A 27,690-nucleotide genomic window follows, 5' to 3' on the forward strand; every position below is an offset into this window, starting at 1 on the left:
GTTTTACTGCATCAGTGCATTCCTGCCAATTTCAAGGCTGATGTAGACTTCGGCATATGTGGAATGGATTTGGTGCATGCATCTGGTCTGTGTGAGAGCTGTGTCACGTCCCTTCCTATTGTTCCTAGAGGGACTGCTCATTAAACTCCCCTAGGAGCACTGCAGAATAAACTGTACCTACATTGCCTTTCAAATATTGTATTGTAATTAACGTAAAATGACTCACAGGTAATAATTTTCTTTGATAATCATACCGTTATTTAACAGTAATTCCTGCAGGTTTACTTTTAAGTAACTTCATGTGAGGACCATGTGCTCCCGCAGGTACTGTTTAAAACCTAGTTTAGTAACTAAGCATTTTTGCTGCAGTTGTTACTTCCTAAAGCTTCTTCACTGAAATTCACAAGGATGAAAACTTCCAGGGTAAAGAGAAGGAAAGTATTTGGGGATATTCCAAAAGCCTGTTTTAATGAGGGAAAAAAAATAAGGAAGTTAAAGGTATTTTCAATACCATTTACACTGTGTCAGGTTTCATCTCAGCAATACAGAGATTAACATCATCTACATTAATGTAGTTAGCCTCCATCAGATATATAGTAGCTAATAGAATTCTCAAATATTGTTTCTCTCTGTGTGTATCAAGTTGTCATTCAAAAGCAAGTGAGAAATAGTCCTTCATTTCATAAATTGAGCATAGTTTTGTGATGATTATTGCAATGAAAGTGAAAAGTTGCTTCGTACCATTTTATTTTGAGAAAGGTAGAGTTGGGTTAATGGATAGGAATAATTTCTTCTTATTTTGTCTCCAACTATCTGTAAGATCTGTAAGCAGTAGTGTTTATATTACAATATAGCAGTAACTGTAATAAATTCAATTCACTTCTTAGAAAATGCTTTTTGTTTTGTGTGCTTTTATATTTTTTGCTCAAGAAAAGAAGACGATAAAACGGACCTGTCTGTTCGTAGATTTACTTAGATCAGCATATTCCATCCTTAATTCAAGTATTTTCATTTTGAAATCACTAAGTCAGTTTTTTTCTGGGTCAATGCTACTTACTTTTAACTGAAACCGACTCTTTCTTTATGAAGAAAATATCAATGAGATACTAAAATCTCAACTAAACTAGCAATTGGAAAAAGGGGAGTCACAAGTGGTGGCCAGGTCCAGAACTGCAGCTGCTCACAGCTGTAGTGCAGCTGAGAGGGCTTTCATCAGTCTCAGGGCTGAACTAATGAGTAAGAAAATAAAGTGTGAAGTATTGTGCAACAAGGGCAGGCTCTACATTGTGTGCAAGAGCCTTTGGGATTTTTCTGAAAGCATTTCCTATGTGCACAGTGAGACGGAAGAAGCATTAATGTAGAGATTCATTGTCCCCCCACCATCTTTGGTTGATGTGATGCTCTTGGAGGCACCAACGACTGTTTTGTTGGCCAATAAGTCTTCCTGGAGATCAAAACTCCTGAAAGTTATGAAACACTCATGTTAGTTTCTGTGCAGGCATTTCCAGAAACAAATACTGAATCTTTGGAGATCTGAGTACTGCCACAGCAAAGTCAGTTTGCTTTGCTGAGAGAACTCTCCAATGCAGATGCTAACACCCATCTCTGTAGGTTACTGTAGTGTGGCATTTTTGCTTTACTTTCTTTATAATGCTAGCAGTCTTGTGGCTACATTTAAGAACAAAAGTTTTGAAACCGTGTTCTCTATTATGTACAAGTATTGTTTTTAAAAGATCAGCCTTCAAAAAAGAGATCTTTAGCCAAGCATCTTTTGCAAGGGAAGATTTAAGTTGTGCATCCACAAATGACTTTTAACTTACCTTGGGCAGATGTGAAGTTGTAGTTGCATCAAAATCTGATGTTCACAATCCTTAACTCGGTCTGGAGAGCAACTTATTTCAGCTTACGTTTTAATAATCTTCATTTTTACATTTTAAGTATGTTTTTCTAATTTATTGTCAACACTTTCTGAGAGAAATTACAGCATGAAGAAATCTCTTCAGTAATTCCTGTTAGAATCAAATTGTTTCCTGTTCTCTGCATTGAAAATAAAATGTTGAAGTGCAGATAAAAAGAGTAACTGCTGGGAAATGTCATCACGCGCTGTGCATATACATAGGCAAGTTGTCTGCAGAAATCTTTTTAGCAGACTGTTTAGTCCTAAAGTATCAAGAACTGGAGTTTCTACCATTGTGCAGAAAGGTGCTCCATAGCCAAGTTCATTCTTTCACCTGGAAATCTACAGTAAAATGATGTTGTACTAGTCCCCCATCCTCTATCTGGCCATAGAATGGTAAATGTTTCTGCGTGTTCTGACTTTCTCCTGTCCTCATTAAGTGTCTATACTTCTTTGAGGGTGTGTTTACTTCAGTGTACTGTTTTCACAGGGACTGTGACTGTGGCAATTCTTCATTGGCCTTGAGTATGTGCCAAGTCTGTATTTTGTGGAAATGCACAAGCCTTTAGAGAACATGCATGCAATTCTCCTGGCTTCAGTCATTGTTCTTGTTCTGATGCTCGTCTTAAGAGGTGCTGAATTTCCCTTGCATAGACTTCCCACAGACAGATTTGTTTATGCGTATACTATTGGTACATTAAATCTTTACATCCTGAGAAAGAATTTGAAACTCTGAGTTTTTCATCAGAACAGCTTGCTTAAAGTGTTTGATTCTGTATATCTTGGCCTTCAGCCAAAGCACAGCTTCATGGATTCAGAATGAATATGTGAATAATTTTGAAAACTAAAGTATATGTGGGAGGAAATTTCAAGAGTTCTGAGTATCTCATTGTTGGAAATCTAGCTACTAATGTGAAGTAGAATTTTGTTTTCCTTGCATTCCTTTGCTAACACTAGAGCTCAAGAATTGTCAATTTTCAGAGACTAATCTTATAAATTATCTCGTCATTAGTTGTCAGCCTTAAGTATTGATATCACTGAGAAGTAAGCTAAATAATCTAAACATTAGATATGTTGCTACAGTTCCTGCAATTTGCAAATGCTCAGTTAAATCCAAGTCAGTAGAGAATAAAGGTAGGTGTCTCCTTACAAGCCTCATTGCCTTTGGGCAACATCAAGCTCTGGGGATGTTATTCCTAAAGTGTATCCTGAACTGTGCTACTGTCTGTATAGCACCTAACTGAGTATTACTACATAAAGACAGATGAAGTAATCAATAAAGACAGATGAAGTAATCAAATGTTTCTGCTAAACTAACAACAGTTCAAACTTATTTCTAAACAATGATTGGAGCCCAAGATAAATCTAATAGTTTGAAATTACTCCCAAGCAAGTAACCTAATAAATTTTCAGGACCTTTGAGTTCTGGGAAGACCTTTGCTATGAACACTGAATGGATTTTTATTTCCTATTTCTACTTTAAAAATGAGCAATAACTCACCAATGAAGTTTGACAGGAAAACCATGGAGCTTCTTTTAGGTGATGGTACCATCCATGTTATTTCTGCTTTGTTAGTACATCACAGTTCCACGGTGCTGAAAGAGTGAGATTCTGCGACACTGAATGTACAGCTTGGATGTGGCAATAACTTAAGTATTTATGCTTTGGAATTACTGCAGGTTTCAAAAACTTGCATTCCTGCAAAGTGCAGGCTTGTTTCTTTTGGAAGCTCGCACTTATTTGAACACTTACAAATGGAAGAAGAATACTCCCAAAACACTTAACATGGAAGCCTCTTTGAAAAATGAATTCACCTCAAGAGTTCAGCATTACTGAGTTTGGTTTTAGTCCTTTCTGCCTGGCAGTTTTGGTGCTTGTGCAATGAGTGTATTTTTCAAGACTTTCAAGCATTTAGAAAAAAACAGTAGGTTTGTAAGTGTAAAAGCTGAGAAAATTGGACAAAATAACTATTCAAACATTGTTACTTTTGGGGGGAAAAAAGTAAACCCTATAAGTTACGTAAATTTTTAAGTATTCACAAGTGTATGCAGTATAAGAAGATAAAAGAGATACATTGCTGATCTTATCAAGGAAGCATAAATGAGCATTAAGGTGAATGGAAAACAATTTACCAGCGCATTTATACCCTTCAAGATGCCTGCTAAGGAAAAAAAGCCCATCCCTTAGTAACAAAAAGAGACAAAAATAAGCAATGATAATACCAAACAGCTGAGTAGCGCAAGACATGATACAAAAACTAAAGACATGGAAATGTACAGCTCCCAGAAAGTGTTGAAAGGCTCCATGGGTAAAAATAATTGAATTTTTTAACTATGGAGTCAGTAGAAAAGTTTTAATTACACACACACAGAAATTAAAGCCTAAACTACTATGGTGTTTAGTATGATACTATGCTTTTTTATTGGTAGAAAAGTCTTTTGCTGTGTTGTTTCAGGCAAAAAAAAAGGCAGCTGAAGTTCAATGAACAAAAGGATGATCATGTGCTGATCAAGTTTAATCCCCACCATAACTCATCTGAAACAACCACGTTCTATAAACTAGATTATACTCAAAGATAATATTTGACTTTGTCCATCAGGATTGAGTCTGTAACATCTTGAAATGACAGGATATGTTAAGAAGAGTAATTGCCTCGTCAAGGCTTTAGATCAAGGTGAAGCTTACTTGCTCATAGTATGTATTGACAGAATGAATGCGCCTTTCTGTAGACAATGGTGTCAAGTAGAGGTGCAGTACTTCACTTCTGCTATTTGGAATCACTGCTCTTTTGACGAGGAAAAAGTACAAGAGAAAAGGTTGGCTCTAGTAGAATGTACGTTGTTAGAAACCACAGGTAGGTGTTTTTCTTCAGGCAACCAAGAGACATTCATGCACAAAAGAGAAAAAAAGAAAAAAAAGTTAAAACCCAAATTGACATAACGATGTAACAAGAACTGCAGCAATTTTCAGCTCCATTAATGTGATACAAAAACAAGTCATATGCAGAACAGGCAGCTTCATGTTGCATGGCAGCAAGGTGAGAGCTAACAAGATGCCCAGAAAGAAATGATAATATATATCAGCAAGACAGAAGCTGCATTTACCAGCACGAAAAAGATTTGGATGTTGATAATCTATGATTTAAAACTGATCTCTGAGTTTTCCACAGAAATTTTGCTTCCACCTTAACAGATGGATGCAAAAGCTGGAAATCCACCAAAGGTACAGACAGACATCTAAAAGCTTTTGAAAGTAAATGCCTCAGGGAAATAGTAGGTATTAAATGAAATGAATTTATAACAAAAACTGAGATTCGTCAGGGAGTTGAACAAGACTTAATCTCTTAAATTATCCAGAAACAAAGATGGAAATATCTGGGATATGTGGTAAGAATTAAGCCAGATCTGATGCCAGACTGTCTGCCATAGCAGGAATCCCTTCTGACTGACTTTAGAAGATGAAACAGGGGCTAACCAAAATAATTCCTCCCTCGAAAAAGTGCTTGGAGGTGGACGTCATGGGTGACTTAACAAAAAAGAAGGCATTCAGGAAGAATGGTATATGGGCAACAGTCAGGAACTCACATTTGTTTGAGGTAATTCTTGACAGTGTAGGGAAAAAATGTGGGTTGATTGACACCAAAGTTTTTTATTCAACATTTCATGTCTGTTAGGGTGCATAAGCACTTGGCAGACTTCTAAACTGATTTCAGGACTTTTATCAGCACTGCTCCAGGCCTAATAACTAGAAAACACGTATTTTAATCCTGAAGTCCAAGCTGTATCTGTCACTTGCAGCTGACAGCCACAGTAAGCACTGTAATTTATGTAAACTCAGCACCACCCACCAGTTTCTAAGATCAACACATAAAGTGGTTTCTGCATGTTTGAGGGAGAAAACCACCAAGTTGTCTTCCTGCATCCGGGTGGAGGAAGTCAGTGATTGTCTGCTTACAGTAATAAGAGAAGGCATGTCTGCTGGGGCCTTTTCTTGAAGCAGAGTATCCTGGCTTCTGACCCAGCCAGTGCACTGCTGTTCTTAATTAAGCTCTTTCTTGACTACATTCATATCCTGTCGTGTTACTCTCTGAGATCTTGTAGTCGAGTGTGCAGTTCTTTTGTCCTACCCACACATTCTCAACCTCTGGAACCGTGTCACCTGTGCAGCTATGGCTGTGGTGTCATCAGGGGCAGCACCTGGCTGCTCCCAAGCAGCACGGCTTACTTGGCGTGTTCCTCTGGCCCCAGCAACTGAGTGGCTGTAGTTAAAGTCTTGTGTTGCATGTCTGCTGCTAGATGGCCCCCAGCACCCAGTGCTTTGCTGTGTGCCCTCTGCTTCAGGGATGCTGATGAGCTGCTTCTTTTCTATGATATATACTCATCTAATTTCTTCACAAGTTATAAATAAGAATTGTTTAAGAGTGCTTTTTCTTTTTTTTTTTGGAAGAGTGAGAGGGCTTCCTTGGCGTTCAGACATCTGGACTATCAGTTAAAATCCTAGAGTGTTTTCTGCTCGTTCCTGTACTGAAAACATGGCAGGAGAACTATTTGTGTTATTTGTTGTTCTCAGCAGGCTCCTGCTGGCCAACAGCTTCCCCCTTGACAGTGAGAAGCCTCACTGACAATACATGCTAAACTCGGAGAAGTATCTTGGGTGCACTGGTTGGTCCCCAAGTGGCACCAGTCAGCTGGGTTGCACCTAACGTGTGTGTGTCTCAGTAAGGGCTGAGAGGGCCGTACCTCTCCCAAAAAGGTGTTTGAAACAATATTTATTGGTTTCACTACACAACTTTTTGAAAAATAAATGTTGAGACAGATTTTAAAGAGTAGATCACCTTGGTCTCCAATTTCAAACACAAATTAGTGGTATTTTTTATATTGTGACTTTATTCTTCAAGTTGAATGGCCTTTCCATTGAATGACTGTTATTGGGACCAGCATCTACTTCGTTGCTTCAAGTGGTCTTTCGGAGCTGTGATAGTAAAATAGCGTATTTCAAATAATGAAAGCTGTAGGCTACTTTTCTTCTGCCACATCATTGGCTGTAATGATGGAAGGTCATTGACTGCCTTTTGTAACTGCTTTTTAATTGTTTCATTGATGTTGCTTCCCATTCTGTTGATCTATTTCTTCAGAAGCAGATTGTTTCACATACCTATTTCAGTCAGTGAACATTTCTTTTACACTTTATTTATTTGTAGTTTGTTAGACAGGTCTGTGAAATTCAGTCTCAAGCCAGGGAAAGTGTTCAAGATTTTTGTGGTAGGATAGTCACCAAAGTAACCAGGTGTAAGCAGTACAGAAACTGATAATGACAAAAGGTTATGTAAAGTGGATCGTGCAACTTTACAGACACATCTTCTCATGTGCAATGCATCTTTATTGCTGCTTGTCACGCACTGCAGTATTCAATCCTGAGAAGTGCTAATGAATCCTATGAAAACAGAACATAGAAGATGAAAAAAAAAAAGTGCTGCTAGGCAGATCCTGATGGAGCTGGTGTGCTGTGTGTTTTGTCACTTGAGGAGAAGTTGTTCCTCTGAAAAGAATCTCATCCAGTGCTGGTAATTTATTCTGTCAGAGTGATGGTAAACTAAAGCCATAGGTTTGTACGGAAATCTATTTTGTTATATGGTAGATTGTTGTTACAATTTTCAAAAGCTTCTAAAGTGAATTGTAATATTTTGGCAAGGGTTCAAAATTCTCTTTCCTACAAGGAACGGGTTTTGTTTTTTTTTCCTCTAGCATGTCATTATAAGGTTATATGGTAACATCTGTCAGAGCTATGCTAACCTCTGTCATCCAGCTGTTATAATTGTGGTATTTTCCTTCCTTTTACTTCCCTTTCCTCTCCTTTCTGCTTTCCCTTTCTCCTCCTTCAGAAAAAAAAAAAAAAAAAAGAGAGAGAGAAAAGAAAAAACCCACCTCCTTTTATGCTGAAACTTCAGGTGGAATGAAGTGGTTATAAAAGCATCTGTCAACACAGGAATAGTTTGCCAAGCCAAGTATTTGGGTTGGAAGTCATGCCTTCCCAACTGCTTCAAAACAGGAAGTATCTCTGTTAAGTGATGGATAGCTCATCTTTGCTAAGAGGAAAAAAGGACTTTATTTTCTTTTTTTCTTTCTTCCTTTCTTTTTCTGCCTCTGGGCTAATAATGAGTTCTGCAGTTGTTCCATGTATGTAAAGAAAGAATTCCATATAGATGTGTATATGGGCGCACACGGCTGTGTGTGTGTATAGGTGTGCATCTGTATGAATATACAAACTCAAAAGCCCCAAAACCAACAACCCACTTTGTACATGATCGGTCCCTGTCAGGAGCCAGCCCAGGCACATCTTATCCCAGTGATTCCTGTAATGCTCTCAAAATCTGTCAGAAACAGCCTGCAGGATTGCAACGGCTCCTGGGTGATTAATTGCCAAAAGAGTCTGGTTCCAGGTTCCATTACATGTAATTGTTATCTTTTCTAAAGGGGTTCTTTTATTAAACCCCCACCCCCAAAAAAGAGGGAGGAGAAAAAAAAAGAGCTGACATTCCTGAGGTTTTGCACCTCTTAAATGAGAGCATGGAGGACTCCCTTATGTAAACATACGCTGAAGAGGGTGTGTTACATTGCTTATTCACAGACTATAGATTTTGGTTTTTTTCCTTTAGTTAACTTCACTGCAAATTATTTTATTAGAAACCAGGGAAGAAGCATTGCATCCTGTTTAGAGAAGAGGAAGAGGAGTTACAATTCCCTCTCCATATCAAAACCTCTCTGTGCAGTCCAGCAAGTGGCAGAGTCCTAGCTCACTGCTGCTTCTTACTGAAGTTGTGGGACAGCAGCCAAAGCTCAGGACATCCTCTTTCCTCACATCACTCCATTAAGATTTGCCACAGGTGAGAACAAGAGCTCGTGGCTGAAGTTCCACTTGCAAGCCAGAGCTACGGCCCTGCGCTGGGATCTGGGACTGACACAAGGACAGGAACAAGAAGTAAGGCTGGGCACTTTTTCTTTTTTTTTTTTTAATAGCTCATCACTTGAAAACTTTTATTAGGTTGTCCAGAAGGTAGTCTGATTGTAGAGAATCTGCTGAATTGCTTCAGTTTTTCTGAGATAATGTTCACAGTGCAGAGCAGAGAAGCCGCCTGATGCTGCTGTCAAAGTCTGCACGTCTTTGAATACTTTTAAGAGGCTCAATTTCGAGTTGAATTTCCATCACAATAAAGTGGAGTATCTGGAATCATATCAGTAGGGTTGCTTGGATTTGCACTGCTTTTATTGCTTTGAAAATGTGGTGTGTTGCTGACAGGTTTAGACTTTTATAGATCGAGGCCTGGGCAAAACTTGGCTCCCAGGGAGCATTGCAGTAAGCCGTGCCAACTGGCCAATTTAACTGTTTGAAATATCAGTAAAAAAAAAAAAAAAAAAAAAAAGCATGGAGATACTAGTTCTGCAGCTGCAGAATATCTGCCTGCAGATGTTTCTGCCAAGAGAAGTGATTGAAACTCTATTTCTTGAGATATTTTAATCCTATCTGAACAAAAACACATAGAAACGTACACTGGTATTGTCTGCATGGGCCAAGGAGCACATTGTTCCTTACAGTTGTGTTTACATGGTCTCACTGCTGCAAGGAACAAGTCTCCTCAAGCCCTCTTTCTCTACGATTCCCCTTAAAGTAGCTATATTAATCAAAGTCTGTCTGTGTCAGCACTGTGATGCACGTTGGTTTGGGACAGTGATGTTCCTCTGATGAAAAAAAAGGATATTTTAATATATCCAGCTCTTTGCAGGTTTGTTTTGCAAACAGGTTTTCAGCTCTTCTCAGCTTCAGCAAGCACTTTGTTTAGGTGGCAGAGAGGCATAAGCCCTGCGAGCTGTCCCTGTTTTTCCTGGCCATTCGCAACGTGTGTCCCCATCATGCTTATGAGGAGGCAGAAGGGACCCGGAGCCTCTTCACTGAGCTGCATAGACAAGATAAAGCAAATAAATAATCCCCAGCACTACATTCTCAGTGCCATATCCCCAAGGCAGAAGCACATTTACTTCCAGCCTGGAGCAGCCCAAAACCCCACTGTTTGGCAGCGTGGCCAGGGCTGTGGTGTGGATGCCAGATTCAGGCAGCACTTTGTGGTGATAATGCAATTGTGGGGATTAGAGAACCAGCCCACAGTAGGACCTCATCTGTGCCTGACTGCACACATGGGCGAAAAGAACTATCTCAAAATCATAAGCTCTGGGTGCTTTGGACATGTAGGCTGAATGTGGTTTCACATCAACTCTGTACATTTTTGCTTTCTTGATGCACTGTTTATAACTTCAGTTATAAGCTTCAGTTATTGAAGCAATGCTCATATCCATGTAAAATCCCCACCCACATTGGTGGAAGTGGCTGATGTGCTGTGAAACACAAAGAAGTGGGATATACTGTTCAAATGAGGAACACCAATGGTTTCTACTGAGTAAAGGCATTCTCAAGTTTTGTTCTATAAGAAAATAAGAGTATGTAATTTTTCTGCCTTCTGGAACTGATCTGTAATGACAGCTGAAGGTGTTGTTTCCTGTAGGTAGCTAGCAAAGAAAGCCATTTCAGAGCATGCAGTGAATTACACTGAGAAGTTTCTCTTTTCTGCTGATGACACAAACTGTAAACAGCTAAAAGTCTGTGGTTGGAGTAAAAAGATAAGCTACTGGTATTGCACCTGGAGGATGAGAAAAGTGATGAATACTACGCAGGCAGGGACATTTGCTTAACAGACGGGGCAGATTAGTCTTATTTTTCAGACGGTTAACTCTCCATATTGCTTCATTTTGTTTTTGGCTGGGATGGTATAAACTGTATCCTTGATCAAATTGCTTTACTATTTGTTGGGTTTATATTTGTTCTCTGCCCTTAATTAGTAATTATGGTTAGTGTCTGAGTAAAATATTCACACTGCCACTTGATAGCGCACATTCTTCTTGAACACCTGCTGTCAAATGTATCATGTCTTTTCTTGTCAACTTGCACAATGCTCCAGGTCTTGAGCAAGACTGACATGACAGAGGGATTGTATAGCTTCCTTATTTTTAGAAAGCTTGGTAGAATGTAAAGACTTTCTGTAGGGACTGAAAAGGAGAATGCAGCATTTTGCAGGGCCTAGTCTCCAATAATATCTAATAAAATTCTGTCTGCAGATGAGATTTTACATTAGTGAGTATACTGTAATCTAAGGAAGAAAACTGCTCCACCCCAAGTGCAATTGTAGATGTTGTGTAATGAGAGCTGAGAATAATCTGCACAAATCTTGGGAGAAGTACAAGGGTGGTGACCAACAAACAAGTCATCAAAGAGGGGAACTGGTTAGAGATGTTGGCATGTGCTGATGGTGGTGACAGATGTTGGCACAGGAGGAAGAAGGTGGGGAGGAGGAAGAGTGTGAGGAAAGGGGCTCTTGGCGAGAAAACAGCAGTATTGCTTGACTCAGGAGCCTGTGACTACAATACTCCAGCCTTGTGACATGGCGCATAAGTGTGTCCCCTGAAATGGCGAGGCAGTGTTGCCTGCTGAGTAAGCGCATGCCAGATGGAGGAGGAAGAAAAACCTTGCAGAGCAATAGTATTTAGATCTCCCCAGGACCATGGTTTTCAAGTGCACAATACTGACACAAATGTTTTCCCTGCCTCCCTTTTCTCCTTAGTACCTTCTAATCTTGATTAATTAATCCATGGTTGCACAAAGGTTCCATCTGTCTGTTTAAAGAGCAACTTTCAAAGATCCTAAAATTCTAAGTGTTTCTTGACATATTGCACTGGAATCTTGACCTCCCCTGGCACAAAGTAAGAATGAAAATTTCACACATGTTGAGCCTTGAAGTATAGCTGAAGCATCTTTATGGGAGCTGAATTCACTTCTGCAAGATGAAATATCATGGCTCCAGAAAATCCTTTCATTGTTGTTAACAAATTAACTTCCTTGGCCTATCTCTTACCCCCAATACTTTCCTTTCTTGCAATACATCTGTCCTGACATGTGTGCAAGAACACTGAAAGGATCTCACAAAAAGTTACACAGCAGGAACATGACTTACTTCTAAATGCTTTACATATGTTTAAATACTCTACTGATGAAAGTAAAAAGATTTGCATTACTAAATTAGATTACAAGATATAAAGTACCTCTTATGTTCAGGAGTTCATGTAAGTAGGGACTATACCCAGGGTTCATAAATAGCAATTGTTAATTCAAGTTGGGAGGATTTAATTACAAAGGAAACAGATTGTTCTATTATTTCCAGTTTTCTCATTTTCTTCTGTGGTCTAATCTCATTGGACTCCAAAGGCAGGATTAAACTTTTAGTTGTGTTTTTCAGGTTCTGTGTTCTTAACAGTAATAATGAGAAGGAGAAGAAAGTATATACTTGCCTTAAATTTAATATAAAAATCCGTTCCTGCTTGTGGAGATTGATTGCAGCAGAGAACATGCAGTAACATTAATTCTCCAGATGAACTTCTGTTACCTGCTGAACCTACTTGCTCTCTCTTACACACCTAAGTATGCACTTTACTGTGCAGCTTATGCTTTGCTACGTACTTTACATTTTGCTATCAAAATTTTTGTCAGCGTTCATGATGTTTCCTGGTATTACATTTATGTTATGTATGCAGTTTTGTTGCAAGATCCAATCAAGAAAATTTCGATGAATGTAGATGTAACTGAAGAAGTATGTCAATAGGAAAGCTACTTTTTCCATCTTAGAGAAGGCTCATCAGCTGTGGGTGCTTCTAGCAGTGTTACAATTCTGCATTGTTTGATGATGTAGTTGCTGAAATGGCCAAGCATTCTTTGAAAAAAGCTAACTATGTTGGGAAGAAAAAAAAAAAAAAAAAGGAAAAGAAGAAGAAAATTAGCAAAGCCCTAGGGTTAATTCTAGTTCATTCTTAACAGGAACCACAAATATTTTCCTGGCTTTGCATGTTTAAGTTTTGCTTCCTGAAATAATTATCTTCATAATTGCACACAAAATACACATTTTTGAACCATTTATCTTTTCCAATGCTATATTTTGAAGTAATACTCTAATTAGTACAGAATTTAAGCATTTCTTTTTCAAAGGGCAATAGTTTCTTCTTAATTAAAGTGTGTTTTTTTCTATTGATGATACTGTGTATTACTTGATGATTATCTTACTTTCCTGAATGCTGTTGCTCCTCTGAAGAATATTGTGTATGTTTACTACTCATAACCCTTCAGTGTGTGGGCACTCAGACCCCTTTCATAACTGTTGTGGTAACAACAAAAAATTATATAAACTTGCAAAAGAAAGGCATAATGGCATGAAGTATTCTGGTTTCTACCAAAACCCCAATTACTTAATTTTGTGCCCTTCCTGGCCTACATAAATTATGCAACCCTCACATCTTTACATCAGTGAATTATGTAGCTCTGTGCACACATCAATTAATTTTGGCTGCATCAACTTCCCACCTTCTGTGTGCTCCTAGCCTCAAATCAGTTCTGCATCTCCCAGCCGCAAGCAGTTAATTTTGTACTCCCAGCAGCTCCTATCTGCCCGAACCTGCAGCCTCGTTTCAACTCTTCACCCTCCCCCAGCTGCCTCTCCTCGCACAGCCAAGTCTTGCTTCTCCTGTTGCTGCTGCTGCTCTTGCCAAACTTCTCCTCCTTCAGTTTGGCAGTGAGGGTCAATTCCAGGTGGCTTCATCTCCAACCCGTGATGGCTGGTGAGTCCCCAGGCTGCCGTGCCCACCGCACCCTCTGAGCAGTGGAACTGGGCTGGAGGTGACCTGGATGTGCTTTTTTCTCCCCATGAACATTTCTAGAGGGGAAGTTGCAAGCTTGAAGCTTTGTCTTCTGGGACAACCTGTAAAAGTCATAGCATGCTCTGAGCAACCATCTCCGAAAGCCTTCTTTACTTCTGCAAGTGAAATGGATCTGAGGAGGACGATTGTGTCAGCATCCATTAATGGCCTTGGTGATAATGGTGCTGCAGCTGTTGACATAAAATACCAGATCAAGCTTCTATAAGCAAACCAGGAAGGGCTCATTTTCCTTCAGAAGAAACTTCCAACAGTGCAAAAATATAAAAAATGATATCTTGTTCCTTTAGTGCTATGCTCTGTGTGCAGCTCGGTTCTGACTACCAAATTATTTTGGTCAAGGAGGAAAACTGAGTGTGAGAACACTGAGACAAAATCCTCAACATCCAGCCCAGGAGGCTAACAAGGTGTCTGCAGATGGAAATGGCCTTGGCTTGCCATTGCCCTCTGGTTGTCTTCACACTCACGGGCAACACAACAGCTCTGCAACCCATTTCTGGCCTCTACTCTTAGTTCCTCTAAAGCTTGCCAAAAGTCAAAGTGTTGGGACGCTTTGGTGTTGGCCTTCAGGGAAAAGTGCAGCTGTGCCCAGGGTCTTCCAGGGAAGCCAGGTTTTGTCCATCTGGTTGACCTGCTGTGACCACTGGTAGAGACCAGTTCTCAGATGAATCTGCTTTTCTCTTTGGAGGAGGGAATTTGGAACTCCTCACAAGTGAAGTTAACAGAGTATTTTCTCTCCTCTCTTTTTGTCTGTTTACGTAACGAGGAAGCACTACAGAGACTGACTTGCGCTTTGTTTTGTAGGATTCCAGCACATCTGGTTATCTTGGATAACATTCCTATGCTTGACTGTAGCAAGAGGCATGTTTTAATCTTGAGCTTCCAACTAAGACTATATATATGATATACAAAGCATTTGGGACAAACTGGAAGAAACTCAATTTTAAGTAATGTGGAGCAAAAAAATTCATTCATTCTTTGATATCTGCATTTGTGCTTTTCTAGAGTGGGTGCTGCATTATGTTAAGAGTCTGTCCCACAGCTGAAAACCTGTGGCTGTAGCATTTAGTTGTGGCTGGTCAGGACCTTCTTTCTATCAAACGTTTTGCTGACCCTCTTGCACAACTGCCGTGATTATTTATTAGTAGGATCTAAGATGTCTCTAGAAAATGTTCTAATTATCTAGGCTTCCTGATTAAACCTGCATTGATTTAAAAGAGATGCACCATTTTACTCTTTTGAGCACTTTGTATTTCTTCTAAATAGCAGTTATCTATGGGCATTTTCTTAACAGCATGCAGAATGCAATTGCAGTGTAATTCCTCTTCCTCCAAGCCTAGTCTTGAAACATGCAAATTTCTCTTCCAGGTGTGTTCTCAACATCTTGATACACACATGGTTTAGACCCCAAATTGCACACTAGTTTTGTTATCACTGGTGTGTTGAGTGCTTGGTGAATATACCGAGAGTGCTGGGGCAAGTAGCACAGCCTGATAAGGAAGTACTGGTGGACAGCTTGCTTCTTGCTCTCCTTTGTTGGGATCCAGCATTGGCCACTGATAGAGTCAGAGTATGGGGCTAGGTGTGGGCCTTAAGTCTTCCCTTGCTATGTCCTTAGCTAGGCCAATGAAACACACGGCAGTGCCATGTGCTTTCTACTGAACATTTTCATGTTCTGTTTTAAAAATAACAAGACATCTCTTAACATTCAGGATACATTTTTCCATTCTGAAGCACCACAACAGTCTTTTTAAAGAAACTCTAGGAAGGGTGTTAACTTGATCAATGCTGTGCAGGAAGAAAAGTTCTTTCCTACTATTTTTTTCAGCATGACTTTCACTGACATGATCAGGCTGGGAAAAGACTTATTGGCTGACAGCCCAGGACAGCCATGCAATATCTCCAGTCATCTGAAACTTGAACTACTCTGCCCAAGGGAGAATCATAACATAAAAACAATTTAGGTTACATGCTGAATCTTATAAACATTGCCTAGTTTTTAAAAAATAGTTTTTAAATACTATTTAGGTGCATTTGCTCTGCACTTTTTTTTCCCCCTCAAATGTCAAGTCAGGCTGGGAGAGTTTTAATTTTTATTTTTTAGGTTTTTTTACAGTAAATGGTTTTAATTTAAAAAATTCTTACAGATTTGTAAAAATACAGGGAAATAAGCTTCCTCTCATCTCATTTATCTAAGGATTTGGCTTCTCCTGTGTATCAGACATAATCATTTTATTCATAGATAGTATTTACTTATTGACCCATTCCAGAAACCATGGAATGATAGAAAGCTTGGCTGAAGAAGGCTTCCAGAGGCCTTGCAGTCCCCACCCATGAGGTGCAGGACTGTCACCAGCACTAGATTGAGGAGGGCTTGGCTTCATCGCGCCGAGCCTCAAGGATGGAGTTTTCACAGCCTCATCACTGACCTGTCCCAGGGATGAACTCCCCAGACAACCCTCCAGCTGCTTTTTATGGCACTGGTTCCCTGTACTTGTATGACGCTGCAGAACTGGAGCCTGGCCTTGTAACTAATCATTTGCTGAATTTTCAGCTGTTTTGTGGCACAGGAGAAACGTTCTTCCAACAGTCCAAAACTGATGCCAAAACTACATTATTTTTGCAGGTCTGTGGTTTTTTTCTCCTCCTTTTTAAAGGTGAACATCACTGTCTCTGTTTAGAATTACCTTATTGTGTGTGAAAAACGTGACTATGTTCTTGGTTAAGTGTGTGCAGTGCTAGTAATGTGGGATAAATAAATACGAATGCAGGATGCCAGCTTTATTTCAGCTTTCTTTTCCTCTGCTTCTCTTGATTGAAGATCTGAACTTAGGAAATGTTCATTGCCACCTGTCCTTTTGCCAAGCCCTAGCATTCCAGTACACCTTGCAACAAGCCTAGAATTATTATTTTAGGAAAATGACTTTAGTTCCTTCATGATGCCTTTTTTCCATCAACTGGTATTTCACAAGTTGAATAGCTTTACTGTCTTTTCAGTGACTGATATATTGCAGTGTGAGAGAGTAATCTCTCTAGCACATAGCTTAATTGTTCTTGTGCAGTTTCTTGCTTCTGCTGAAATTGGTTTTTGGGTTTTGTTGCTATTATTGTTTTTAATTGACTTACTGTTTTTACTTTCTTGATGTGATATGCTGTTCCTTATACCACTTTCTGTGACATTTTCCTTGCAGGCTTTGCTGAGACCGGGAAGAATAGACAGAATTATCTATGTGCCTTTGCCAGATGCAGCCACTCGTGGGGAGATCTTCAAACTTCATTTTCGGTCCATGCCAGTCAGTGAGGAAATCTGCTTAGCAGAGCTTGTTCAGCACACCCACAAGTATTCAGGAGCAGAGGTAAAGCTTTTTGTATGGTAATAGCCACAGAGCCAATGCACAAAATGGTAGTTTTAAAATTGAAATCAAGCGTCATCCATCATACCATTCCAAAATGGTATGTGAGAGGATGGAGTCATAAGAAGAGACTGTTTGACTGAGTACATTATGATTTCTGTGTTTCTGTTCAGAAAACGGAATATCAGTGTTTTGGGTTTTCTTTAACCTTCAAGATCCCTATCAGAGTACTGCTGCCAGAGAAAGGGCCTCTTCCAGGATGAGCCTTAGTAAGGTCACGGGTGGCTTCATTAGGATGTGCTGTCAGAATGAGCTCAAGGAAATGGAGGCAAGTGTCCCCAGCTGCCTAGGCATTTCAAATGGGTCTCCTCAGGGATATTTTGCATTTAGGATTATGGTGAATGGCCTCAGATTGAAGGAGAGACACAATTGTCAGACAGCATAAGGGAATTGCAGGGTATTCACTGGTCACTTAAGGCTCATATTTTCCTATTCTGTATAATCAAGAGTTCACAGCAGCTCTTATAGCTCATTGCTGTTAGTCAGCTTCTGACAGTGTATGTCAGGCAATTATTTCCCGCCTGGGTTGGAGGAGAAAATAATTCAAATAGGCTGCCTGGCAATAATAGTTAGCGTTGTGGTCACCACTCTGCTCCCTGAGTATTATTCATGGTAGTGTCTTATAGAAGAATATTTCATTATTTCCTCATTCTATGATTTTATGATAATTCAGAAATTCAAAGAATGTTATTTAGTTTGCCAGTTCGATCTCTTAGAAGATATGAAATGCCACAGTTAAGGTTTCTGCCTTATTGTAGCCAGTCCTATTGTGTGCATTATCATACCATCTCTAATTACTTAGTCACCTTCTACATTTTCCATAGCAGAGTGGAAAATGTGATTGCCTTACTTCACCCCATCTTTCTGTGTGCTGTTTACAAATACGAGGAAATAAGCTGAACTTTTGTCTTGATCCGAAAGAAAAAATGACTAAAGTGTTTGCATGACTCCTGTAATGCTGATGGCTGTTCTCAACTGGCCACTAATTATTCTTTACTCCCAGGCAAGGCTTCTGCTCATTTAACGACTGCAGTGCTGGTGCATTTTACAGAGCTATATTGCCCACAAGCAACCTCTGGCTGGTGAGGGCACTGCTGAGAGTGCAGCAGATGCCCTTCTCCAAGTCAAAGGCACTGGGGTCAGACCTCAGCATGTGCAGCTGTATGTGCAACTCTAGCATCCAGACTAGCTTCGAGGCTTGTTCCAGGAGGCTCTGTAAGGGCAGAGACCAAAGTTAAATGCCCTGTGGCCTTCCTCCCCTGCAGTACAGGACGAGCCATGCTTTGGCAATGAATTAATGACACAGTGAGTGAAGCTGTTTTGTTGAAAGTGGGATTTCATTATAATAATTTAATAAAAGTAAAGAATTTCCTATTGTGGGCTAAAATATTGGTCTAGAGAGCTGTTGCATCTATACTGCCTCAGTGTTGTGGATTGGTAACTTTACTGTATTTTTACCCTGATGTCAGTGATAAAAATTTTACTGCCCTGGAAAGATATATGTGCTTCTTGCCAAGTTATAAGCCTCCAAAAACATAAATATAAACATATCTTTGGTTGTGTATGGAAACTGTTTTCTTACCAGGCAACGACTGTAATGCTTGTATTTCAGAAATTCCAAGCATATGGGGATTTCCTTTGGATCTGGGTCAGCCGAGGCTCTAGTGGTGAATTCTTGTGCTTAGCTTAGATAATGAGTTGCAAATGTCTTGATGCTGGCTTTGTACAGAACCAAAAATAAGTTAATGGGTCATTGAATGCAACTGCAGACTAGTTGCAGGGGAAAAAAGCCTGCCTGTTTCTAATATGCATTTCTTATGAATTTTGTAGTTTGGCATCCTTCAAAGAATTGTAATAATTGAGATGTAAAGAGTAAACATGGAAAAATCCTCAGTCAGTGTTCCTTGGAAAAAATATATAAAAAGTCTTGACAGTTGGCACGCACAGAGGCCAGTTTCATTAAAGCCTTTTCTTCCTCGTGTCTTCAGCTTCCCAGCTTTACAAATAGTTTCCGCTGTTGAATGGCAAGTTCTCATTCCACTGTTATACCCTTTGTTTAGAAAAAGAAATGGAAAATGCTTGGTTTTGTGACTAGAGGGTGCTGTATAGATGGGGGTTTCATGTAAAGATACCTTGAACCATCCTACGATGAAATGTTCAGTACACATAGTTCAGCACGTGCATTTTTTTGCATGTCAGCCCTTATGACCAGTTATCTCCATTCATCTGCTGGACATACGTTTATCTTAATGAGTATGTTAAAGGTCCATCCAGTAGGAAAATAGGGTGTTTACTTCCCACTGTTTCATTTGAGAGAAGATAGAAGATAATTTATGATGATGAACTAGCATTTCCTTCTCTCATGTGCAAGTGAAGTTTCATGTAAATATCAATGTAGTTAGCTTTTAATGTAGCAATTAAATAGGTAAAGCAAAGCCTCTGCTTTTTAGGAATATTTGACATTTAGTTTGATCTTTAATTCCTGGCCCTTCTGCACTGCATGTTGATACCTTCACAGCTCTGCTCTACAGTGGTGCTTTAGGCTTTTCTTCATGGATACCCGAATGTCTGTAAATCAGGACAGTGAGAGAGAGTTTTTAGACATTTCTGAATTGCAGTGTTTGGCCTTGGAGCCAATACCAACACCAAGAAACATACTCTCTATCCTTTAAGGCAGCTTATTTGGCTGCATCCTTAGCTTTTCCTTTTCCCCTGACTGCCTCAACCTCTGGCTAGCACTGTGGGAGCCACGCACAGGGCAGCTAGCTACAAGGATAGGTCTGCTGTAATAAGTAATAAAAAGTAGTAAGTAATAAAACTGGTTAGAGTAACAAATGCCTTGTAACATCGAATCTCTTAAAAATTTAATTCTTCTTTTATCTTACTGCATTTTATTTTGAGCAAAATTGCCCCTTTATAGAACTGAAGATAATTTGTAATGGCTTTGGAGATGTCTTCACTCAGAGATTGTTCAATCTGGGCATAGTTTTTTCCAGAGCATTTTCACTGCCATTCTTCATGTGGAGAAATTTTATCTGTTTGGTATGTCACCATGTTTCTATGAAGTGTGATTAGTTAAAGATTCAAGCATAGAAGTGTTATGTTTTAAATTGCAAATAATGTGAGTTCTTTTGATCTTATTTGTTTTCTTTCCTGACATCACTACAGCCAGCTTGCATTATGGAAGATCGGCCATCAAAGAACTCAGAGGTTCACCTTTTTCATTTGAAGTTCAGATTAGGTTTATCATACTTGTTGGCTTGAGATCTGTAGTCTCAATCTGTCTCAAAGACGTATGAGGAATGGCTGAGGGAGCTGAGGTTGCTAGTCTGGGAAGGAGGAGGCTCAGGGAAGAGCTCATCACTCTGCAACCACCTGAAAGGAAATTGCAGCAAAGTGTGTGCCAGTCTGTTTTTTTTTTTTCCAAGTGACAAGTGATAGGATGTGAGACAATGGCTTCATGCTGTGCCAAAGGAGGCTTAGGTTGGGTATCAGGAAGAATTTCTTCATGGGGAGGGTGGTCAGGCAATGGAATTGTACTGCCCAGGGAGGTGGTGGAGTCCCCATCTCTGGCGGTATTTAAGAGATGTTGGGACATGATTTAGTGGTGGACTTGTAGTGTTAGGCAATAGTTGAACTTGGTGGTCTTAGGAGTCTTTCCCAACCTGAATGATTCTATGATTCTAAAACCCTTTGTAGTGCAAGTAAGAGCAAAATTATGTGGACAGTGTCTGATTAGGAAATTGTTTACCCTGTAACTTTTTAATTATACATTGTTCCAGAAATGAGAGGTTGTAGCTGTCACACCTGTTCACCTGGGGAAAGGACAGTAACCTTTATAAAGCAAAGGCCGATATCTTTGTTGGACTTCTGTTGTTAAATAAATAAATAAAAGTATCATTTGCCTTTAAAAATTAAATGGAAGGAATGTACCTTACTTCAGATCTCTGAAGTTTTCTTTGTGAAAAGGAATGAGCAAGGGACTAAGACCACCGTAGAAAGTTTCACCACTACAGAGATATTTTATTCTAGAAGTTGATGATCTTAAAAGGAGAATAAACCTGGTAGAGTGAAGGACCTTCTTTAATTGTTTGAACCCCAGCTATGTTACAGTTTTGTCACAGTTCAGAAGGCAGTAACAAAGAGGGAGGTTTTAGGTAGAAGCTGAAACCAAATATTCACTTGTTTTGAGTTTAAAGTTATTTAGAAATAATAAAACAAATCAAATATTCTTGATTAGGGTACATAGGTGTTCTTATAAAGATAAGCTGATGAGACTGACTCTTAAAATCAGGTCATGGTGAAAGCAGAGTCTGACATTGTTTCTATAGCATTATCAGTTTCCATGCTTACAGGAAACAATAGTAAAGCGGGAATCTGGGAACCTGTAAATCTTTCACTGGTTTTTAGTCAGAGCAGAGTAGTTAATGTAAAAAATATCTTTCTCACTTTGCAATAACTCTCGATGGGAACACAATGGAGGAAAAAAAAAGAAAAAAAAATCTAATGAAGGTTTGCTGTGGCTCAAATGAGTGCATATTTGATGCCAAAAAAAGTGTATTTGCAGCAGCACACTAGCTCTAATCAGCTGAAGCCTTTGCCTATTAAAATATTTATTTCAAAACATGCATGTACTTGTTTACCGGATGCAGACATACTAAAACTAGAAACTTAAAAAGAAACCAAACATCTCAAACAACCAAACCAGTGCTCCTTTCTTTCTCTTATAAGAAGTCACTAACTACAAAAGAAATGAGGATATATTTCACCATAGGCATACAGAAATGTAAACAGTATTTTAAAAGAGTGGGGAAAAAACAGTTATTAAAGTACATCTACAATAAGCACAAGAGAGGGCTTAGATATAAAGAAAACAAGGCATCAGACAAATTAGGATATATTATCTTCTTCATATGTAGTTTTCCATGAAGCAAAAGATCTTCCAAACTTCAGAGAAAGACTTTCTAACATTTTTAAACAGCAATGTATCCACTGATCCATTGTGTAGCAGCCTATATATTCAGACTTTAGGGAATTAAGACAATTAAAAAAAAAAATTAAAATTAAATATAATAGAGAAGAGTTTCTGTGACTCTGGAAATCATGTCCTGGCTAAAGCTCATGGTTTTCATTTTTTAAGCATGAATGTGGTTTTATTCTTTTCTGCTTAGTTATATTACATGCGGAGCATGTTCAATTCCCATTCAATTCATCAGTTGTTGAAGGTGCTCAACATGTTGTGCCGTGGGACTGAGCCTCAGGTTTTGAACTTGTAAGATACCACACACACACACAAAAAAAGCTTGTGTCTCATCGGAAATATGTGGTTTGAAAATGTGCTTTGTTAGTTAAATTATCTGTGCTGAATTAGCTCTGGCTTGACTCTGCTAGACAGCCTTTCCGTATGAAGGAGTCCTGCTTTGCTCTGCACCAAAACATAACATTATCCTGTATGACAAGGGATGCCATCACACTGAAATATACAGCAAGATTAAGACCTCAGATGAACCTCTGAAGTTTCTCTTGGATTGATGCATAAGATCTATTAATTCATGGCAGCCATTGAAAAGTGAACATTTTTGTGTGGGTGGGTGTGGAAAAGAGACTCAGCCTTCATCCAATATGGGTAATACAGGATCACCACCTTCCTACACATGTTTATCAGCACCAAGGATGTGTTTGGCACAGGTGGCTGGAAGGTGAGGAAATACCTGGCATTCAAGATGTTTTCTGAATGTCAGTGCTTGGGATAAATGAGATGAATCACTTGAAAGGAAATAACTAACTACACAGGACTTCCCATGGGATTTTGCTTACTGCCGGTCTCGCAAGAACCTCGTACGTGCAGAATGTGCTTGGACAGACTGAAAACCAGGGCAGTTTGAGTGCCTGGGTAATCACTCATCAGCCCGAGAGTGTCGTGGCATTGTGCTGTGCCTCCCCGATCTCCTTTTCAGCTGCTTTAGAAGGATCTGGTTCCGTTCCTGTGTTTTTCCGAGATGGGGCTGGGGACGATAGCATTGAGAGGGCTGATTCTCATCATGTCTTGTCTCAGCCAGGACCCAAAAAAGAACTGCATTCATCCTGCATGCATTCATCCCACCAGTATATAAAACAGGGCTGACAATTAGTGTGTTTATGTAAAACATAAGGCTTGATATACAGAGGAGTGTTTGCACTGAAATTTATGCATGGCTTGCTCATCTGGGGAAGAACATTTTATCCTTTAGTGAGATAATGATTTGCTAATAGTTTAATCAAGCAGATGAGATTTAATGCATCTGGCTGAAGGGACAGTAGCATTTCCGAAAAGGTCAGTCCCATTAACAGCTCAGGAGGGTACCGTCAGCACTGCTTCCTAAACAACCCAAAGAGCTGCAGTCCTTAAAGAAATCTGGGGAGAATGCCACAGGGAATTTGAATGAGCCCCCAAGTGTGTCCCAAACAGCATTTAGGTATAAAATTTATCCAGCTTCTGAAACGTGAAAATTTGGATTCTGTGAATGATGGACTGCCTGGGGTTCAGGGAAATTAGGGCTAATTTCAGTATGTCTTTTCCTCCTTTGTCACTTGTGTCTTCATTAATTATTTTAATGGCATTGTCTGCATGGGTTTTGTACACGGATACTCGTACCCTCACCATGCCCCCGCAGGGCTGGTTCATGCTGCATGCCTGTCTGGAGAGAGAACCAGCAACATGAGCGTTAACCATGCAAGAAGCAAGCAGTACTCTGCTGACGGTGCTGCTTGTTTCTGATGAACTTATATGAAACCATAAGGAGCAAAGTTTCACCAGAATGGCCAGGGCTGCAGGACAGAGCCGCTGCTGAGCTGTGGCTTGCAGAGGACAGTATGCTGCCATCACTGCAGGGGCTGCTCAGCCATCACTGCAGCAAGGCCTCGTAAAGAGGGTCCTTGACTGATACTCTGTCAGCCAGCTTCCCTTGCCCTCTGCTCTTGCTTGTGACTCTGCTGCTTTCTTGTCCTGGTTTTGGCTGTAATTCCTCGTAATGGAAAAACATGTTGGTCTTTAAAAGCAGATGGGAATTCATTCCTGAAGGAAAAAATATGCCTCTTTAGGCTACCGCTATTGTTTTCTTTTAATTTTATTTTTTGCCTGTGAGTTATTTGTAGCAACAACTAATTTAATTCATTCTTTTTTTTTTTTTCCTTTTTTTTTTTTCCCCAATCTGAAAGGGAGGATTATTCATCAGTGGTTTATATCACACGTTTTCCATATGCCAGTAATCACAAATGTAGGTATTTAATGTTGAGAGTTAAAACAGCATTTGCTACCATCAGGAAGGAACTGAAAGTGTCGATTGCTTTCTGCTTTTTGAAGTGCTTTCATTTTCATAATACAAAGGCTCAAATCAGTGCAGAGTGATAGACTTTGCCTTTATGGGAAAAAAAGAAAAGAAAAAAATTCAACATGTTTTTCCCAGTGACCTCTTTTTTTCTGATTTAAGCCTGTAGTGATGGCAACTTGGTCTTGTAAGGTATGTATTATGGGGAATGTAGTTAGAAGTTTGCTGCTTTGAGTTTGACTCAGTTCAAGCCCTGAAGTAAAAGATAAGGTGTAAAAATCAGAGAAAGTCATCAATAAGACTTTGCATTTCATAGAGAATGAAATCTTGATCCTTGACTCTTGTACCCCTACTGCAAGACGAGGTCCTCAATGTATATAAATTGTTGTGAACACTGATTATGACAAAGTACGTTAGCGAAAGAACCGTCCAAAGTTTTTGGTAGGTTTTCAGTGAAAACACTGGTTTGTAGCCACATTTTTCATAAACAAGGGAGAAAAAAGTAAATGTTCTTGCATCTCCTGCTGTTTCCCATGTCCTGAGATTAAAGCATGTCTGACTGGCTTAAATGCCTGTTATGATTTCTTTTAATAGTATGCAGTGTCTGACTGTGAGACCTCGGTGCTCAGTCTGGCTTTTTTCCACGCTTATATACATTTTTCTCTTTGGACACGGTGAGGATTTTAAGGGGCTTTCCCTTGAAGGTAGCACTGAGGCATGATCTCAGGCATCAGGTTGGCCAGGAGAGCTGCAGAGGGTTCCCTGCCTCCCTACTGAAATTGCCTCATCAGTCTTAACAGAATCCGTCCTCCATAAATAAGCATAGTACTTGGACAGTAAGATCCCCAAGAGTTCTGATTATTATCTTAGTTGGCATTAGGAATATTTAAATGCAGTACCTGAAGGCTAACTCAGATGGGATGTTTATAACCTATGAAAATGTACAGAGGAACACCTTGTACTGACCTACTTGTATTTCCAGTGTTGTGCCAGCTAAATTGCCGTCAAGGTGGAAGAAATGTTAATGAATGGCAGAGGAATAATAGAGCCTGGGAATAAAAGCTTATTAATCTAGCTGAGCATTGTTCCTGTGAATGAAGAATGTGTGTTTTAATAACAATGCTAACTGTTTACACTTCACTGAGCCACAAAGATTGGAGAGGTGTGTGTGAATTGAAATATTTGAATATATAGTGGTATCTTTGTGTACACATGAAATAGGATGTTTGCCTTTTGCAGCCATTGGTGAAGTAATTGTTTCTTGTGAAAACTTGGAACCTAGTAATAAACAATTAATAGAAACATATCTAATAAAATCACTGTCTGCTGTTAGACAGTAAGTATCTTAAACACTGGGTATACTGAGCTTTAAACATAAAAGGTATCATTATTAAGCTTCATTTGTATAGAACATGCACCGACTATTCTGCATCCAATCCTTTCTCATGGCATGGAAACCAAAATTTCATTTTAATTAAGTAAACATTGAGCTTATTTTGGGAGGGATGGCCACTAACAATATAGTGATTGGAGAGCTTGATTGTTCTTGTTTTAGCATTGTAACTATGATATTCTTCAGTATTTCTCATCCAAAAAAAAAAAAAAAAAAGGATATCCATCACAATCTTACATACTTGCTATCATCCTTTCTTTCAAAGGAGTTTGGATTATGCATACTTTTATTTTTCTGAGTGAGTTTTTTGTAGGGAGATATCAGGCTTTTCTTCTTTAACCACAAACGGTAGTGATAACCTTGTTAGAATTGCAGACCCTCTGGGGAGATGTAGCTGTGCAGCAGGAACTCTAGAACAGGTTGAGAAGCTGATGAGGATTAAGATAGCCGTGGTGTAGAAGGTGGAAAGGTATTTGCAACCTTACTGACATTGTCAGACAGAGATTTGCACTTATGTCATATACTTTCTGTTTTGAATGCTCTCCTGAACACTGGGTTTTCTTGTGAATGAGAGTTGCAGTCCTGTTGAGGAATGCACTTTAAGGGGAGCTATCCGTGGCTCACTTTGTGTTTTTTACTTGGATTCTACTGAAGACTGTGCATTTGCACCAAACTTGAGTCTTACCCTTCAAACACTGCCTGGAGTAGAAGCTGTCAGGCAGTTTCTGAAACACTGATGGCTGTATGCTCTAGTCTAGCTCTGATTTTTGTATTTCAAGAATTGGAAGTTGCTATTTCCAATTTATCTTTTATGGTTCCCCTAAAATACATATGAAAATACCTAAGGCTTTCCACTGCCTTTGGCAAAAAGATTAAATGGTTATTGGCAGATGGAAACAGCACGGTAATAGCTGTGCAGCAAATTATTAGCTATGGTAGGAGCAATCCTGTGGAACATTTTGCTTTTTAATTAAACTGCTTCTAACTGTTACCACGTTCTTAGCCTAAGCTTTTTGTGTCCTGGCTTTGAGTATCAAAGACATCAAGGAGCCTCAGGTGGAAAACAACTCAGACTTTCTCTGACACTGAGTGTGTAGAAGAGAGCCATGGGAGCTGGGCTGTCCACTTGCAATGGAAGAAAACAGAGCGAAACTGCAGATGGCTGTGCTAGTTAATTGGTCTTGACATCCCCATTGTAAGGGAAGAGAACTAAGAGTATTTTGCTCTATTTAAAAGAGCTGCTTTGGATTTGTTTGATTTTCTTTTTTGGAGAAGCGGGTGTTATTATTTGAGGGTAATTGTCATCAAACAGAGATTAGCTTCACACTTCATTTCCAATAATAAATTTATTATAAAACTAAATGATAACTATTTTACTTACATTGCATAGTGAAGCATTGCATTGGGTGGAAGGGAGCGGGAAAGTAGCAATCTGTCTTCTGTTTTGTCCTGTATGTTTTTGTCTTTCTTTGCTTTATGCTGGGATAAATCAGCTTTGTCTTTTTGCGGAACTGTTCCCAGTGAGCTCCTGTTTGATGAGAAACTGATGAAGAAGGGGGAAAAAATGATGTACACAGCACCTAGGCTGCCAGTATTTGCAATGCATGTTTCCAAGTAAGTCTGTGTCAAGAGAACCTGATTTCTCTCCAGCAGCCGCTGTCGCATGCAAGGACTGGTTTTCTTTGCTCAGCCGAGGAGGAAGGACCAAACAGAAGCAGCCAGGAGGCAGGTTGTGGGAGATTTTTCTCATAACAGTCACAAAGCATTTTCATGGAGTCATAGAATAATTAAAGTTGGAAAAAAACCTGGGATTATGTAGTCCAACCATCAATCCATCCACAGCATGCCCACTAACCATGTCCTTCAGTGCAAAAT

At 39.5% G+C, this 27,690-nt stretch overlaps 1 protein-coding gene across 4 annotated transcripts in view; it reads left to right on the plus strand.

Moving 5' to 3' along the window:
- SPATA5 (spermatogenesis associated 5) overlaps positions 1-27,690 on the plus strand; it is a 179,952-nt gene that overhangs the window by 127,385 nt on the left and 24,877 nt on the right. For 3 of the 4 annotated variants that reach the window (XM_052682666.1, XM_052682665.1, XM_052682668.1), the window contains one exon: positions 16,894-17,058. The exons of the other annotated variant lie outside the window; for it this stretch is intronic. In XM_052682666.1, coding sequence (XP_052538626.1) covers positions 16,894-17,058 — 165 coding nt within the window. The remainder of the gene's footprint in view (positions 1-16,893; positions 17,059-27,690) is intronic. 4 annotated transcript variants of the gene reach the window in all.

This window comes from Tympanuchus pallidicinctus, unplaced genomic scaffold (genome assembly GCF_026119805.1).
Source record: "Tympanuchus pallidicinctus isolate F22 unplaced genomic scaffold, pur_lepc_1.0 scaffold2, whole genome shotgun sequence".
NCBI classification, from domain to species: domain Eukaryota; kingdom Metazoa; phylum Chordata; class Aves; order Galliformes; family Phasianidae; genus Tympanuchus; species Tympanuchus pallidicinctus.